This window comes from Labrus bergylta, chromosome 6 (assembly GCF_963930695.1).
Source record: "Labrus bergylta chromosome 6, fLabBer1.1, whole genome shotgun sequence".
Taxonomy (NCBI): domain Eukaryota; kingdom Metazoa; phylum Chordata; class Actinopteri; order Labriformes; family Labridae; genus Labrus; species Labrus bergylta.
The window spans coordinates 12171483-12189575 of NC_089200.1; the positions used below are offsets into that span (position 1 = coordinate 12171483).

At 37.6% G+C, this 18093-nt stretch overlaps 1 protein-coding gene across 2 annotated transcripts; it reads right to left on the reverse strand.

Annotated features, from left to right (window-relative positions):
- Positions 1-2093: 2093 nt before the first annotated feature.
- On the reverse strand, positions 2094-17375 carry LOC110001052 (phosphatidylinositol 3-kinase regulatory subunit gamma-like). Of its 2 annotated transcripts, none has more exons than XM_065955755.1 (12): positions 16397-17375; positions 13515-14278; positions 12196-12333; positions 11802-11907; positions 11562-11660; positions 10473-10653; positions 10154-10279; positions 9831-9973; positions 9537-9713; positions 8565-8636; positions 8076-8237; positions 2094-7914 (listed from the first exon to the last, which is right to left on the reverse strand). In XM_065955755.1, exons 2-12 carry the CDS (start codon positions 13801-13803, stop codon positions 7725-7727), a joined length of 1683 nt encoding a protein of 560 aa, XP_065811827.1. In that variant the 5' UTR covers positions 13804-14278; positions 16397-17375; the 3' UTR covers positions 2094-7724. The 2 variants fall into 2 exon arrangements, with proteins under 2 accessions (XP_065811827.1, XP_065811828.1); XM_065955756.1 differs by having other exon boundaries at positions 10154-10276; positions 16397-17374.
- Between the last annotated feature and the right edge of the window lie 718 nt (positions 17376-18093).

Consider the following 18093-nt stretch of genomic DNA (forward strand, 5'->3'; position numbering starts at 1 on the left):
GTGCTACAGCTACGAAGCCGATTGGGGTATGCAACACTTGGCAGGGTCGGATGAGGACAAACGTTTTTACGACAGGTCGGTTTATAAGGCTGGTGAAATAGTTTCTGCAATAATACACTAATCAGTCATCAGTGAAATGTTATGTAAGAGTTGTTTCATATCAACCACGCTTCATTGATGTAAGCTTATTCATTTTTTTTAAGTTTTAACATGAACATGATGTTCTCTCTCTCTCTCGACTATCACGGTCATTGCAGTTTGTACACTGTCAGTTTGTGATCATGAACCACTTCCCACATCCAACGATGAATACTTTGTACATTTCAGTCACTACTGTATACACAAATTAGGTAATTAGATACATTTTATTCTTTTTTTGTAAATATTTTCTGTTTTATTATATATATATATATATATATATATATATATATATATATATATATATATATTAGTATTCATCATCTGACTTAATACTTCCTCATATTCCTTATATATAAATTCCTGTTAAGTGCACTTGGCAATAAAGAGAATTCTGATTAAGATCATTTTATTCTTAGGTTTGCCTCACTCATTCTGGAAATGAGTGGAGCGTGCCACCAACACGAAGATGGTGCGCATCACCAACTCCAAGGCTGTATCTGCCAGCATCCATGAGCCAACTCATCCAACAACGGTATGCAGCAAACATTTGATTTGGCCTGGATATCAACACGTTACTCTACAATCCTACATTTCAAAAGCATGCGATCAAAACAGATTAATGTTGGCTTACCCTTTATTTCCACATGTCCAGACACACTTGTCAATAATGGTGAACAACACCGCAGTATTTACCATATATTTCACTCAAACTAATCTCTAATAGAAAGTTTCCATAACCAGAAATGTTAGTTTTTGAATGCAATCACACACTGTCTTCCCGGTGCCACTGTGCCAGTCGTTCTGGATAAACTTCTGTGTCTTCTACCCTCAATCCTTCATCCAAAAGATTCATTGTACACATTGGCAAGAACATTCATGATCCCTGGACTTCACAAACATTTACTGCCATGGTGATAACTGTGGTTGCCATTGTACAGTAGGTACCAGATTTGCTTGGATGGTCAGATTTGCTCAGTGTCCTTTGCCTGCGTTTGTATGATGATGTAGCACGTTGTGATTGGCTGTCAGAGAGTCATAGAGAGAGATCAATGTCTCCTCATCAAAGAGTAAAAACTCAAACACACAGCGTCCAAACTGCCTTAAATGTTACACGGTTGATCAGAGTCCATGTCTGGACACGTTTACATGGCAATATTCAATGTGTGTAATGAAGCCACCTACTGGTAACAGACAGTAAGCCTCGCCCTCGCGTAACATGTTTCACTCGTCTAACATCAAATGTAGGCTACACTACGTGCCATCACTTCTTTTTGTGTGCAAAACTAATGACAGTTTAAACCAGTTTTGACGGCCCTTGTGTTTCTTGGTAAAAATTGTCCATAGATTCAAAGCATTTATTGTTCATCCATATTCTCCGTTCGAAGACTGGCCAAAACTACATGTAAACTGTCCAACAAACAGCCAATCACAATGTGCTATATCATCACACAAACGTACAGTCAATCATATTGTGTAACGTCACTAGCAGACGCATGACCCCGAGCAGATGTGGCAGCAGTGGTTTATTTCAGCACCAGGTGCTGTGCAGTGTCTGCTGCGCTGTTCCCATGCACCCTGTTCCGTGGCTAGAATGTTTTTGTTTGCCGCTGATTGTCACGGGGTTGTTGTTAAGAAAAAAAATAAGTAAGGTGAGAGCTCAGATTAGATGTTTCCTCGTTTTACAGGTATCTTTTTGGTGCAGATTTTACAAATTGCATTATCTAAATTAGTTATTTCTCCTTTTTAGTTTTTAAGGGGCGAAGTTACATTTTGTTTAGGTACCAGTGCAGTTGCCATTGTTTCCTTCTGAACATGAGGTGGGCTGAGGCAGCTTCATGTGCGGTTGTGGCGGTTGCCTCTGTTCTCCGCTGTTGGCTACCGCGGTAATTCATTTTGGCGAGTACTGCGACACCCTGTGTGGAATCCTTAGATTATAAAAGAAGACTCAGCAATTCTTTCAATGATCATCTCAAATTTATTTGGGGATCTCAAAGTGCATATGTGAACAGTGATGTTGTGAAGTCGGTGTAGTCAGGTTTTACAACAACAAAAATGTATGGTAACTATCCAATTTCCTTTAATATGACCCCTAAAAGAAACACAAGCTATTTCAAAAACAGACGAAAGTCATTGCATAATCCATACAGTAAATCAACATTCACAATAACAGTATTTTCTCACAGCATTAGGCTAGAAGCAAAGGGCAGCTAAGCAGAATGACAGGTCCAGACAGCCACAATGGTCAAAACAAAATCCAAAGTTACAAAACATAATTTGAACAAGTATTACATGATTGTGATGCAGGGACATGTTAGGTATTTTATCAAAATGAGGAGCTCATCATCTAGATAGTCCTCTCAGACACTGAGAAAGTTGATAATGATCTTCTGATTAGAGAAATCAGAACTATTGAATGTTTTTCTTTGACAAATGTTACCACTAGATGCCACCATGTTTATGGCATGGAAGAATGTTGATGGAGATATTCAAGCTGTCGAACCGCTGCCAAGCACTGGGTGAACATAAATAGTTACTAACCAACCTCTCTCTTCTCATCTTATTTTAATCTACAACGAACCATTTTCCAACATAACCATTTCTTCACTTACTAGGAATGATCCATATATAACTTAATATCAAACCCACCTTTACTTTTAAACACTTCCTCAGGTAAGACCAGTTCTTCTACTTTGCTATTTCTAACTTTGTTCCCAAACATAACCATGTCTGTATAGCAACATATAACCTACAAAACATTGCAATTAGTAAGTATTGAGTTAGGCAAATAAAGCTACCACACATTTTGCTAGACAATATCAAGTGCCCATCCATAACTCTAGCCTTCACTGTACACTAAACACTCTAACCATTAACCATCACTGTATTATTAAAGTCCAGAGCCATATCTTTTCAAACTTAAACAGCTGTCAGCAACTCCAGTATCTTTCACTATCAATCTCATCAGCCCAGGTAAATGGACTGCAATTACAAGAAAGTCAGTAAAGTAGTCCTGCCTAAAAGCAAATTAAAGTATATCATTCATTACAACAGCATACACTGGTTTGCCTGAATTAATCTTCCATGCCATAAAACATTTGTTTCTAGTGCAAAATTATATCAGACTGTGTCACTCAAGAAGGAGAAACCCTCCGGTTTATTTGATGCCTCCTAGTCTTATGGAGTGTAAAGTTCACATTTTCAATGTTGAACTGTCAGCAGGTTAGCTAAATAGCTTACCAGGATAGCCTCTGCCTGGGCTCCCATTTCTATAAATAGTCGGAGAAAGTCAAACTTCATTCTGCTTGTAGTTTGTTTTTGTTTTTTTAACACAACATCATTCTACAACTGTGTGAAATTCTGTTATTATACAACAGCAAAGGTATTCTGGTAATTATTTCTTATTAGGTAGAGGATTTTGAAGAACTACTTTACATGACCATGACACATCTTTTATGTTATGAGACATCAATTACTCTCCTACAAAACAGTATTAACACAAGTTGAGGTTGCAGTATCTAATTTATGTCATTTTTGTTAGCACAATAATAAAACATTTAAAGTTACAGAAAGGAGGAAACAGAAAAAACAATTGTGCACATGTATACCATTACAAATATGTTTGACTTAACAAGAATATATTCTACTTGGTGGTCAGCTAATTATAGTCAGAATTTCTTTTTAAAAACTTTTTTTTTGTGCTTTATCAGTGCAAAGACATAACAATCTCATCAGTAACGTCTCCATAGTTAGCACCACCACATGTCCATCTGCTTCAGGAACAGGTTGGATGTAAATGGAGACAGTCATAGTATCTCCACCTCACATGAGATACTTCTGTGCAAATGGTATGCTTTCAATCCAAACGCCACCAAGCAATGGTGTAGTCTGTTTGTGCACAAGCTATGTACCTTGTCTAAGTTTCTGCTACAAAATTAACCGGGATAAGTATATAAATATATTCTGTGTAATTCAAATTAATAAATACATTTATATTTCAGTTAAAGTTATGCTCTCAGTCTTTTCGGTACATAAAAACAAAAAAAGTGACATAGAAGGGACAGAAGACTATCATTTGGTTTTAGATGCTAGACCTACATGCCTTCATGAATTACAGTGATTAAGGTGCATCCATACGTGATTATTGTACGACAAGTCACTCTTATATGATTAAATAAGAGTTTTTAATTTGTATCCCATAAGATCTAACGTCACTCATGTGAAGACCGAGGCCAGGAGTCATGTGTCACCTTACCTGACATTATTCTATTTGCTTTTAAAATAAATTACTGATAAATAATCCTTATCTCTACACACTGAGTGTAATCCTTCTTGTCCACCAGTATGTTTACATAACAGCATTAACAGCTGATCAAAATGTGGTGCACTCTGTTAACAGCCTGTGCAATGCTGCACCTCACACTTTTAATACTGTGCAACATTATTCTGAAGTATCATGTGGTCAAAAGCACAATAGACCACACCTAGCATTTTTAACAATAAAGAAGACATCAAAGTTTTACTCCTCATATATGACTGACAGGCGACCTTGATTAGGTGCATTTTGAAAAAAAAAAAAAAAACTACTGCAGCTCTTAGCACCACTTATGGAGTAAAAGCAAAATAAGAAACCTTCACAGAATATGGAAAACCATTATGAAGGAACTAGGGCTGTTAAACGATTATAAAATGTAGACGTGATTAATCGCGCATTTTTAATGGTTAATCACGATTCATAATTGCATGTTTAAAGTTGCATTATTTTGCATTTAAAAATCAAGATTGTTTATTTTGAATTTATGTACCATCTTAGTGCCAATGCCCACATACTCTACGTTTACTACCACTCTAGTCAGTGCTCCTCTTTCAACAGAAAGCGACCAAGACTTAATTGGACACAATCGTTCCAACTCCATTTATCGTCTGTCTAAGATTTTAACTCCTTGAACACCTGACAGAAGTGCCATTTAGGGAAACCCTTTTAACCAAACCGGTGACTAAATATGACATAGTTATATGCCTGACAATAATGGGCATATGGAATTAAAAGTTTTAATTCCATATATAACAACAATTGTATTTTAGCTTATAAAAATAGTTTGAATGATTCACTTTAACCTGCAAGCATCTCCTGAAATCCACTCACAAAGTTCACTAGTAAAAGGAGACCCTGCTTACCTATCCATGACTGAGGGAACATGAATAGGCCCTAAATGTAAACAATTTTTTTTTTTCAGAGTGAGATATTTATTATTTATAGATGTAATTTTCCATCAAAAATATTCTCAGGTTTCTTTTGTTACAGTGTACCAACATTAAACAAACACATAATTTTATCATGTAACAATAATATACTCTTTACCCAGTTTGGTCGAGTATAGCTGGAAACTGGCAAACAAGTAGCTTATGAGGCAGCTAGCTAACATGCTTCCAAATTTAGAGCAGTAAAGGTAATTTTACTGTTTAGCCAATCACAAAAAACGTAGTTATTTCAACATAATAAAAATGAAGGGCCTGTGTGACATTCCCTATCAAAAGCTTCACATGAACATTTAATCTAAGGTGAGAGACACATGTAGAGCTTCTCATGTCAAAACAATTAGTTAAAGAAGGGTGATTAGCTTCTATGATGAAACTCTGAGGGTACTCTAGACTAAAGAACTTATGATTAAGTAGACATGTACCAAGTTAGACACACCTGCTTCATCAGAGCATCAGCATTTACTTCAAACATCATACTCATGTTCAAGTGACACAAAGTAAATTATGATGACTTAAAAAGGAACATTTCTTCATATGATCCGACTCATTTCACTTCATATTTTTAATCTACATCAGGCTCAAGACATAAAATAGAGAAATTAAAACAGTTATCTGACTCAACTCAAATTGATCTGAGCCAGAATGATACCTCACATATACTTCAATAATTCTGCTTTTTAGGGGTTGATATTCCAAAAGTTGCATGTTGTCAACACCCAGGAAGGCTTTAAGTATTGGCCTGTTCCTAATATCTGTTGTTTCACATTAATATCTAGTCCTATACTGTATCACTGCTGTGTACAATTTAGCTTAAAGCAATACTTATATAAAACAAGTTATACCATGATTGTCTATTTTATTATCCACAAAAATAATCTGCAACAAAATACTTATTTTGAAAGCGGTTGTAATGACCCAAGACTTTAGAGGTAGAATCCAATAAATCCTATCTTGTCTCATCTGTCATGTCCTGAAGAAACGTGCAGAATAAAGGCCTGAGGGCTTTTGATGCTGAACAAGCAATTGTGAAAATTGTAAGATTGCACAATTGTAAGATTACATTTAATAAGAAAATAAATGTTCTATCAAACTTCTAACCAATGACATCAATGAATTTAGTTTCACAAGCCTTTGCACTCTCCTCTCTGTGCGTGGTGTATTGGTTTTCTTCTTTTAGATATAGTGCTTGTGTGTCACTGTATCTATCACGTTGACACTGGCCATAATTCACATATCTAGTTTCCTAGAAGCACCTTTAGAACCACAATTGCACCATATGAATGGATTATATTTGTCATAAAGTGACGCGTGTCAGTATTTTTCAAAGCTTATGAAATACATAGTGTTGGAGCACTATGTCCTTTTGGATGCACAGCATGATACAGAGCTTTAATTTGCATATTTTTGAGAAAAAAAAACACTTTTTAGAAATGTATGACCAATTTTAAAGACCATAAATGTGATAGTGTTTGAAACCTGATATTTGCATCTTAAACATGAATTAATACTTCACCTTAATTTTTGAAAGAAAACAACGTTGTGTCTCTATGAAGGGATAACTTCTATAAAACAAAAAATCTGGAAGAGGGATACTCAAATTTTGTGTTTTCCTGATATTATTATTTTTTTAAGATTCATTTTTGGCCTTTTATGCCTTTTTTGATTGGACAGGATAAAGTAGGAAATCGGGAGAGTGGGAAATGATGTGGGGAAAAGAGCCACAGATCGGACTCGAACCTGGGGCCTGGAGGACCATATCCTCCGTACATGGGACGCAACCTAACTGCTACCCCGGATATTATTATAAACCACTACATTGTTAAAATGTTGTTACCTAGACACTAGCACAGGTATGGGAAAGATGCTGAAACTAGCACTAGTGTTGACATGTTGTTCATTACAATCTCTGAACTGCTTGATCATTTTTTCAAAGCTGAATTCTGTAACACCAATAACTTTTTCCAAATTATGTGAACAAACTACAGATCACGAGTAAGCTTTTTTGTGACTTGGCTGAAAAAGTTATGCCAGGAGTTTAAAATGGAGCTTTGTATGAAACTAACAAAACGGACTATTAACTTATCAGAACTAAAACAAGTGTGGAAACGCTTTTCAACTGATTGTTTTGGGTCATCTTTTTGTGGGTGTGGTGACCATACCAGTTAAGGATTGGGATCAAAGTGATTTCTTAAAATTATTTGAAGGTGACAACACATACCCGGTGCTCTGTTAGAGCCTGGTAACAGTGTCCATATTGGTGCGTCCTCAGTGCTTGTACGGTGAAGCTTTGGGAAAGCGCCTATAGAGTGGCGTGCTGGTGTGTCTCAGCTGGGCTGCTGGCTGAGAGCAGGCCAGGCAAGTGTTACATTCAGCTGCTGGTTGTGTTGGATCAGGGATGTGTGTCGATAGTGGAGGACCAGCTCTCTCAGCGAAGAGTAGTGGTTGTAGGGCTCAGCAAAGCCATATCCAGTTGATGTCCTGTAGATCACACAGTGCTTCACATCCCCTTCCACACTGCATTGGAAGAAAACGTGTCATTTTATCTGCACAGCTATCATTTTCAATAAGACATAGATGAATCAGTAAATAAATAGTCATACAATGTAGGATTATAGGGATTAGAAAGGGGCAAAATTATGAGTATTTGAAAATGCAAACTATCTGATGCTACTCACACAACAGAGCAGGCAAAGCAACCTCTCTGAGTCTGGCTGTCTCTGATAAGAAAGGTCCCGTCTCTTCTCCCCCTCAGTAGTTCCTCTGCCTCTTTCCGTCTCATACCACCAACATACCAACTCTGCTCCTCCTGGTGGCTATCGTCTGCCAAGGTGTACGGGCTAAGAGATGTTTTTGTGGTGAAGAGTTAGACCAGATTATTTTTCTTAGTTAGTATTGAAATTCTAAAACATAGGGCTGTTGGTATATTGGATTAATACTTCATTGCCATACTTTATCTTTTTTTTTCACACATTGCATTTGTCAGTTTGTACATGCATCCTTAACAGACATAAAACATTACCTGTACACATAGAAAAAAACATATTTCAGGTTCTAGCTAGTGGCAACAACAACAAATATGAGTAGCAAATAAGATTCATGAATATTATCCTATATTAATATAAATACTATAATCTCAGTTGACCTGGATAAATATGAACACTCACTCTTCTTCTTCATTCCTGAGACCAAGCCATTCATTGATCTGGCTCTGTTTAGTGCCTTGCTGTGTGAGCCATCTGAAACATGAAACATGGACACAACATATTAAAATAAACTGAAATATATGTTAAACACACCCAAAGAGCTAAAATATACGTTCTTCTGTTTCATTGTGTTAATTCAAAAAGCTAAAACAGAGAGATTTTGTTGTAAGATTGTGGAACTTCACCATCAGTTAACGTTGAATTATTGTTTGAATATGCAGTGGTCACATGACTCTTTGCCAGAACACGGACATGTAGTGAGAGGTGACTGTTTAACCATCAAACTGCACGCAAGGCAAGGCTGCCCTCTGTTGCTCACCACAGTTTATCAAGAAAGGATGAAGAAATAAAGCTTGGCGATGTGAGGATATAGCAAAGTCTTGCTAGTTGGCCGTGTTGTTTTGCTAAACTCAAATGTTTCAAGCACCACTAGTGTATCTTTCTAAATTAACTCTTGAATTAAATTTGGCCTAAAAATGCTATTTTTGGTTGAAATACCAAAAATAGTGTCCTTGGTGTCACCACTTAACCCCAATTCTGCTGAGTTTAGGCATACAAGATGTAGGAGAAAAACAGCTAGAGAGTAGATTTAAATGTTTTATACTTTCTGAATTAGAATTTCACAAGTTAAGTGATAACAAGAAAGAACACCCTTAAAAATACACTTTTGTCATTGGATAAGGCTTATGATTAAGCCCCATACTAAGCATACCAACATCAGCAGGTGTGGCAACATGGAACAGAACAGCTGACTGTTTACATAATAGTACATAATAGCTGTATCATCTGTCATGTAAAGATTAATTTAATGTAATTGTATCTTTGCTAAACCTATCTTGAGAAAGCTAAATGAAATTACAGGATATCAAAGAATAGGAAACTGTTCTCCTTTCTGTCCTTCTGAGATCTAGATCATAAAATACTTGAGCTTACAGCAGGTATTGATCTCTGATCTTCCTGAGCTGCACAAGGTCCGGCTTCAAGCTGTTCATCTTCCTGTCGACCTCCATGTGTGCTAGCGCCTTATTCCTCAGCTCCTCCTCTAACTTCTTCTTGCTGCAATGGATCTCCTCCACCCTTGACTGCAGATCATCCGAATTGTTTTGAATCCTTGTAGTAGGGAGAAGAGAAAGAAAGAGAACTCCAACAAACATTCAGTCTGCGTATTTGTTCTGAGTATGGGTATGCTGAATGAAAAAATGAAGGGGTTGGTATTAAGAATCATACTTGTCAGTCTCTGTATTGCTGTCTAATGTGAGGAACATGTCGATGTATTCTTTGCTATAGCGTTCTTGTGTTTCACATTCCTCTTCAAAGATCCGAATGATTTCACTGAAAGCCTCTATGGCTGTCCTGTTGCTCTGCAGTTCCTGTGGAAGGAGGAAATTAAATATCATGACGTAAGGCCTTCAAGCCCCTACAGTCAAGGCTCTACTGTGGTAAAGCAAACAGAAGTCAAATATTTACTTAAAAAACGTTCTACTTTGAACCAATAAAACCACTGGTTAATTTAGTGAAATGAGGTTTCACTGATGAGGATGTTGTTGTACCTGGGATGTTTGGTTAAACTTCTCATACAGATGGTCATATTCTTTGCTCTTCTCTTTGTATTGATCCTGAAGTTTTCTCAGTTGCTCCCCAACTGCATCAATGTCAACTTCCATCACAACCTGCTGCTTCATAGACAAGAGTGGACATTTAAGACGATTTCTATGTGTTAAACTCTTTCTATTTCTGGCCAGTACCACATAAAGGTGATCAGAATTATAATTAAAACTCAAGCAATGAAACCTCTACAATAAACATAAATTGAAAGAATCACTCTTTGTGTATAGTTAATTAACATAGCTTGAAGCATCATTTACCCACCTGCTGGTGTCTAGATAGGGGGTAGAGAAGCTGTGTGTCCAGTTTAGAGTTGTACTGGGCCAGAGACTTGTTCTGGAAATACTGAATCAGGTCTACCAATGAGGGAAAAGCCAGTGGCTCAGAGAATCCATACTTTGCCCCATGGTGGAAGATCTTTATCAGTCTGTTTGTGCCATCTTTTCTGCAAAGGTCAAAGCGTAACTGTCATTTAAAGCTGTCCAAACTGTCATTGAAAGTACATGATAAAGAATCCCCAAGTTCAAGATCTCTCCAAAGAGGAACAGTAGTAACAGAGGCCTTAAGGAGACGAGAAGGGATCAGCTGAGCCAGTGGGGGTCAAATTTTTGTGTTTCTAGGTGCTATGTCATGCATCAGCATGCACACTTAGAGGCTACTTTGCTCTTAGGAACAAGAAGGGAGCTACCCAGGCTTCAGGGAGGGAGCTTGAGTGTCATCTGTTTGGAACTATTTCACACTTGCTAAGCCAACAAGTTCTTTGGCTACTTGCAATTTCTGGAAGCCAATGATTCTAGGGATAGTGGTAGCCCTTCAAAATACAACACAAACAAGGCTCCAATCATTTATTTTTTATACTGTTTGGTATCAAGATATTTTATCATGGTAGCTGATACATTTAGCCCAAGTATACATATAGGAACCCTAATACCTTGGATTTATTGTCTAAATTTACACTTTTTTATACTGTATCATTAAAATGGTAAAAACTAAGTTTTCTGTCTTCCATGTTATTTTATTGCTAGTTTTAACTTCCTGTTTTAATGCCCAGTTCAACCAACCAACAGCCACAATATTGTGGTTTCTTTTAACCACATATAGCCCAATTTCCCATATAGCCCAATGAGCAATGTATTGACATGCACAAGCAAATTGGAAAATTCTGATTTGAATGCTAAAAAGAGCTTGGGGTAACATCAGTGATTTGTACTAGGTTCTAGCAGGTCAAAGACTTAAACACTTACTTCTTCAGGACTTTATACTATACTGCACTTAAACAGTTGTACTTTACCCAATGTCCTGATGGAGGAATTTGAGATTTGCATATAATTTATAAGTCTTAAAGACAGTTACCTTAGTGTAAGAGTGTATTCTCCCTTAACCTTGCTGGAGGCATCTCGAACCAGGAATGTCCCATCAGGAGTGTTTCTCATAATCTCATTTACTTCCTCTCTGGACAACCATAGAGCACACAGTTTCAGTATAACATGTACATGTACAAGTTTCAGATGAACAATACCGGATTAAAATGTTGTATTTCATTAGCAAGCGTACAAAAAAAGAATCTACAATACTTGTGAAAATATATCATACCTCGAGATATTTCCCCAGTACCACTCTGCCTCTGATAGATGGTTTTCATCAGAGCTGGAACCACATGCTGCCATAGCTTTGGTTATTTTGTTCTCGGATTGAAGGTCTGACCACAAAGGAATCAAAAATGTTGGTTACAAATACAGAATTTAAGAATATCCAGTCTTAGTATGCAGGAGTCTCTTCTCTTTAAAACAATGGATAATACAACATTTCCATTGGAATCTCATATTGTTTTTCGTTAATTATTAAACAATCTTAATTTTACTGATCAGGCTCAAAGTGAGATTTGAGACGCTTTTATAAAGACATTTATAACGCTCATGACGAGCAGAACAGAATTGTAAAAGTGTCTGCTAAATGAACTGTTGAACAAAGACATGCTGGTCAGTACCTCCTTCCTTGGCGATGTTAGTTCTTGGGACAGGAAACACATCATGATCAACAGGGGAGGAGAGGTCCTGCAGAATCGCTGTCAGGGAACAAGACTGAGCCCCGCTGTCGTTTTGCCCCATCTCCGGTTCAAACAACTCTGCAATAACAACCGTACAGCACCAGAGTGTTACTCCTGATGTCAGATGAAGCCGGCCTGTTTGTGGCTATCTGCACTTTGTGGCTGCTCAGCACACACTGCTGGCCCAATGACAAAGGCTCCAGAGGGAGAACTCGTTGTGTTGCTTAGTCTTGCACCATGTGGGAGACTCTGTCCAGACTAGTCTGCTGACAGGTGACACTGTCTGACTGCCTAAAATACCAGAACTGGCACTCCTCAACGATCAGGCACACTCACCCAGACTCAGTGCTGCTCAGTGCTCGACCTCGCCTTGCCTTGCCTCTTCTCACCATGCCTCGTCTTGCCTAACAAACAACAGCTGTCTGCAGAGAGATGCCATGTTGGCCTAAAGGGAGCTGGAGCTGATGTGCCACTGTGTCTGTTTTTGTTTATTGGCTTTGTGTGTGTTAATGTGGCACTAGGGAAGCGGGGAAGGTGAGAACCTGTCCGTCAGGCATTTCCTAAAAAGCATCTATGTGTGAATTGATTGTGTTTACCAGTCTGTGGCTATGCAAACATACACTGTATGTGTGTGGTGAGAGGCATGCTGCTAGCAGTTGATGTAAATCATCCCTTCAGCACTTGTGATGGCATGCCAGCAGATACATTTAATCACTGCTGCAAAAGGAGCTGCATGCTTAAGGAATCATATGTATGTCATTGTAAAATGAGAAAGGGAGTAAACTCATTAACCCATCCTACGGACATAGTGAAACTCTGTCGAAACCGCTATATTAAAAAAAACAAAAAAAACAATTTGAGTTTTTGAAATTATTTTTCTAAAGGGCTAAAACAAAGTCAAAAGAAAATGAACTATGAACTACTTTAATAATCAGTCAAGGAGTTATTGAAGCAAACATTCCAGACATCCTTGCTTAGGGTTTCTGAAGAAAAGCACCAAGACTTTACATTTGTCACAGTACTTTTTATATCTTTGGTTGTAGACTTAAGGTAACAAACTGATATCTGAATATGTCACCTTTGGCTTTAGTAAAATGACAGGATACAATTTTTATATTTTTATGTCTTTACTTATACTATTTTCTAATATTTAGAACTCAACAATTCGTCTTTGTCTTTTGTCATATACATATAACTATTCTTATCAAATTTATAGCAGAATAAATTATTAAAAGTACCTTAACAGTACCCTATCTTACCTTGAACTTGCTGAACTGCTGATGAAGCTTCAAACCCAGTCTCCACTGATATGTCTTTCTTTAGTTGGGATTGGTTAAGTGGTAATGACATCGTATCAGGAACTACAGAGAAGGGCTCAGGATTATCCATCATATGGTTGGTGACCTCTTTGATGACCACATCATCATCCCTGAGATGGAGGGATGCTAGTGATGATGTGGGAAAATCAGTTGGCTGAAACTTGGGTTCCTCAGCGCAGTCGTTGCTGTCGTAACCTCTGAGCTGGAAACCCTCCTCTGCCATTTTCATAACTCACACTGAATAGTCCCGCTAGGTTTTATTGAGGTGAAGCAGCAGGATGGTAGGTGCCAGGGTGCTGTTGATCACATACTATCAGCTCACAGTCGCACTCATGGCTGAAGACAGAGAGGCTGATTGTGCAGAGTTCACGGTTGTCCTGTGTTGTGGAGATAAAGTGCGTTCCTCAACCTGAACCCCTGGGATACCCTCATCACAGAGCAAAGCGATGACATCGCCAGTAGATTCTGTGGTTTCACTTTTATACACAGTGGTAGTTTCTTATACTCTTTTGCTGCTCAGCTTCACCGTCATTCCAGAGGGATTCATACCTGTGAGCTACCCGGAACAACCATAGGTGGTTACAGCAAAGCTGAATGCCTGCTTCACAGAAACCTTAGCAATACTCATTGAGCTGTAAACCCACTGGAGAGTGACAGATTGAAGCATGTTGATGTATTTTCTCCATCATCTTATATTAGAAATCCTAAAACAAAAAAAGATATAGAGTGCATGAATTAGTTTAGTACAATTGGACTTAAAACTTTCATGAAATGATAGCATGTGGCATAACAGCTTTGTTACAATCTGCACTCCTCACAACTGTATATTTAGCTATTTTTAGTCTTTTAACGCTGCTATATTATCCTATATATATTACCCTTCTGTGTTTCAGACTTTCTGCCTATTGTGGCACTTACTGTCCTATTTTTTATACTAAAATATTTAACACCATAATTATCTGATATGTTTAAAGGAGCTTAGGAATAAAGAAACATGTGTTACCATTTTTAAGATGGCCTGAGTTTTTTTGTAGTATTTATGTAAATATCCATTTATAAGTCTAGTACCATATAATAAAAGGAATGAATTCTTCTCAATCCACAGTTGTTAAACAATAAATACACACATAATTTAAAAAAATCACAAAAAACAGTACAACCAGAACCACATCAAGGTGATGTGGATAATGAATAATTAGAGTACCATTAGAGTAAAAAAAAACCTGTATCGAGAACGTCACTTAGCGTCCCTGTTAATCCACTGTCTTAATTCTCTGTGGTCAAGAGGTGCAGATTTACGGCAGAGGTTTGTTATGTCAAGCACGATCCAGGCTGTGAAAATGTATCTTTAAAAGATATTAACCTATATTTTTCATACAACTATTGGGGAACTTTAAATGCCTAATGAAATATAATAATCAGAAGAACAAAAATTCAAATCAAGTGTTAAGAGTGTAATTTTGAATCAATGAAATCAAAATATTGTAAAATAAAATATATAAGTAAGTATAGATTAGATTATTAGATATGATATTTCCTGGATTTCACAGGAATTTCTTTTCCTTGAGGTCACTGTATTTTTTTTTTTACAGTAACTGCAAAGTGTCATAATAAAACCAGTGACATGGCAAATACTTTATGGAGCTCAGCCTAAGTTTAAATCTTCTACTCAATTTTTGTCATTGCTTTATTACCCTTCTATATATCATATAATTTCATATCTTAGCGAAGGGATGCAACGCTGTAATATCGTCTAGCTGCCTTACGTGACAAAAATGAATCGCTTAATATAAATCAAAATGCGTTGAAATGAGATGCATTATTTATTTTGTTTCTGTAAACATGTTTATCTGACATTAATTTACAGAAAAATGTGACCTCATTTATCATTATACAACTTATGATTTTAGACATTTCGTCTTTTTTTAATTTGATAAAAAAAAAAAAAAACAGGTAATTAACAACTTAAACGTACCTATTATTATTGTTTACAGATGATGAAGACTTTGGTGTGTTTTTATGAAACATAAAATATTTGAATTTTCTGTGAATTTACTGAGTGACGAAAAATTGCAGATCACCAATGAAAATGGCGTCACCATCAAATAATCCGAATGGTGCGCAGCAAGAAAGCCTTCACAGCTCTATATTAACTGTGAATTGTGTCCAGTTACGATGGATATTTAGAAACATTTTTTAAAAAAGTCCTGAGGTCATTATCACATAAGTCTATTTTATCTTGTGTAGAAACTTCCAGTACACTTTCATCTGGGACAAAAAACATTAGTTATTTTTTCCTCTTACATTTTTGTTGGTGTGTCGTAATAATGACTTTACCAAAACAAAATAAATTGTGTTCGCTTGGTTTATGCAGGATCACTGGATTGGTGGATCCATGAAGGAAAACACTGGTGAGAAGCAATTGGGAATCTCCATAGTCCCATTGCGTAAGTTGCACACAGCGCTTTACTTTCACAGAATGCCAGGCAATTGGAATCGATCATCAATAGAATAGCCAATCTACCATCCAAATAACAATGCTGAATATTTGTGATGGAGGCTGTCATCTGAATTGTTTTGGTTTTGTTTTTTTGGGTAATAATGTAGTTGTAGACCGTTATTGAACGGGACAGCTGATGTACGCCATATTTTCCCATCGCCTATGAGCTCTCCATCGTCCCAATCCCAGGCTTGGAATGACGAAGCGATATGAAGACTAAAAATGCACACAACTTTCCCAAAATCAACTTCTGGTTTGATAAGAGCCTGTAAAAAAGACACATCATCAGCAAACTCTGCAGGACGGGACAGTACGCACCTACCTGGGCCAAGACAGAGGAGACCGGGCAGCAAGGGAAACCAACATTTCACCGACATCCATGAAGCGTCAAAGAGACGTGGCCGGACGCACACGTGGCTCAGATCAAACCAACCACAGGCCTCGGTCCTCACGCCATCCTATGTCCCTCCACCCCCCCACTCCTCCTATCCCGTACCGCCTCTCCTCTCGTGTCCTCCATCTTTTAAAGATCCACTCCATTTGGTTCTTGTACGCCCCCTCAAGAGTGCCCCATTTTCCCACGATGCCAATTCTCTGGATATTTCCTCTTCTCTTCATCGTTACACTTCAAGTCCTCATGAAAACCTAGATTTTTTTCCAAGACATGTCCCTCTTTCTATTTACTTTTGCATGCAATGCACTGCAATACAAGGAAATAAATCACCAAACTGCTGGGTGCAGAATGAAAAAAGTATTTAAAAAAAATTGTATATATACAATGAAAAAATCTATTTAAAAAATGGAAGTTGTAGAGATTATGCATTAAAAGGAAATGCAAAAGTAGAAGAGCAGGAGCACTCTTCACACCGTAACTCTTTTTCACAGTTTGAGAGCACAGTGGGGGGACAGAAGCATGAGAATGAGTCGGTGGGAAAAAAAACCCTCCTATATAAATAAATAAGGGAAGGATGCCACTGTTGCTATACAGAGAGAGGGGCTTAGCAGTCTCCTGAAATCCTATTGGCCGGCTTGTTGCCATGTGCTTTGGAGTCAGCAGAGAGATGCTGCTAACAAATCAAGGAAACGTTCTAATATTAGACTGTATGTATCTAGGCAGCAGGAGCCCCTGACCTCTCAACTCTGCCAGCGTTACGTTCCACTTCACAGATCAGCATAATGAAAGAAGTGGTGTGGAAGTAACTGGTTAAAAAAATGTGACGGCGCTGTAGACAAAACAGCAGACACAGCCCCCCGCCACCCCAACCCAATACATAATATTCCAGCCTCACAGTTACAAGACAGGCGCGTCTTCTGATGGGGTTTCTGATACTTATGATATTTGATTCCTGTGGTGATGATGCTAGAGTTTCCTGCTGTAGACAGTTTGTAAAGCATTCAGTTTGTAACTAGTGTTTTGTATAATGTTAAAATTATATCTTGACTAATATTATAGTTTAAGATTCCTCTGTAATAAACTAGGTCAATGCATTAAAAATTCAACAAAAATGTGCCTGGTTAGCAAAAAAGAAAGCATGTATGCTGTATGTCTGTCTTTGTTGTTGTTTGCCATTTTACCCAATACCCTGCACTTCTTCTGATATTTACTCGTGTGATTACTCAGTTATCTTTTACAATATGTATAGCCAACTCTTTTGATTGTCAGATCTCATATGTATTACACATTCATCTATTTATATTGAGGCCATGGCTTTTAAAATATCATTCCCTACACATTCTTTGTTTATTATTCTGTTTATCTGTTTGTAATTGTAAATGGACTTCAGCTTGTATAGTGCTTTTCTAGTCTGTAAGCGCTTCTACACCGCAGGGCACACCTACCCATTCACAGCCATTCATACACTTATAGCAGAGCTATGTAAAGTTTCCATTAGCATTAACTAATCCTTTCAAACACATCCATACACCACCAACGAAGCAGCGAAAGCAACTTGAGCTTAGGTGTCTTGTCTAGGACACAAGACAGGAGCTGCAGGAGCTGGTGATCAAACCCCCAACCTT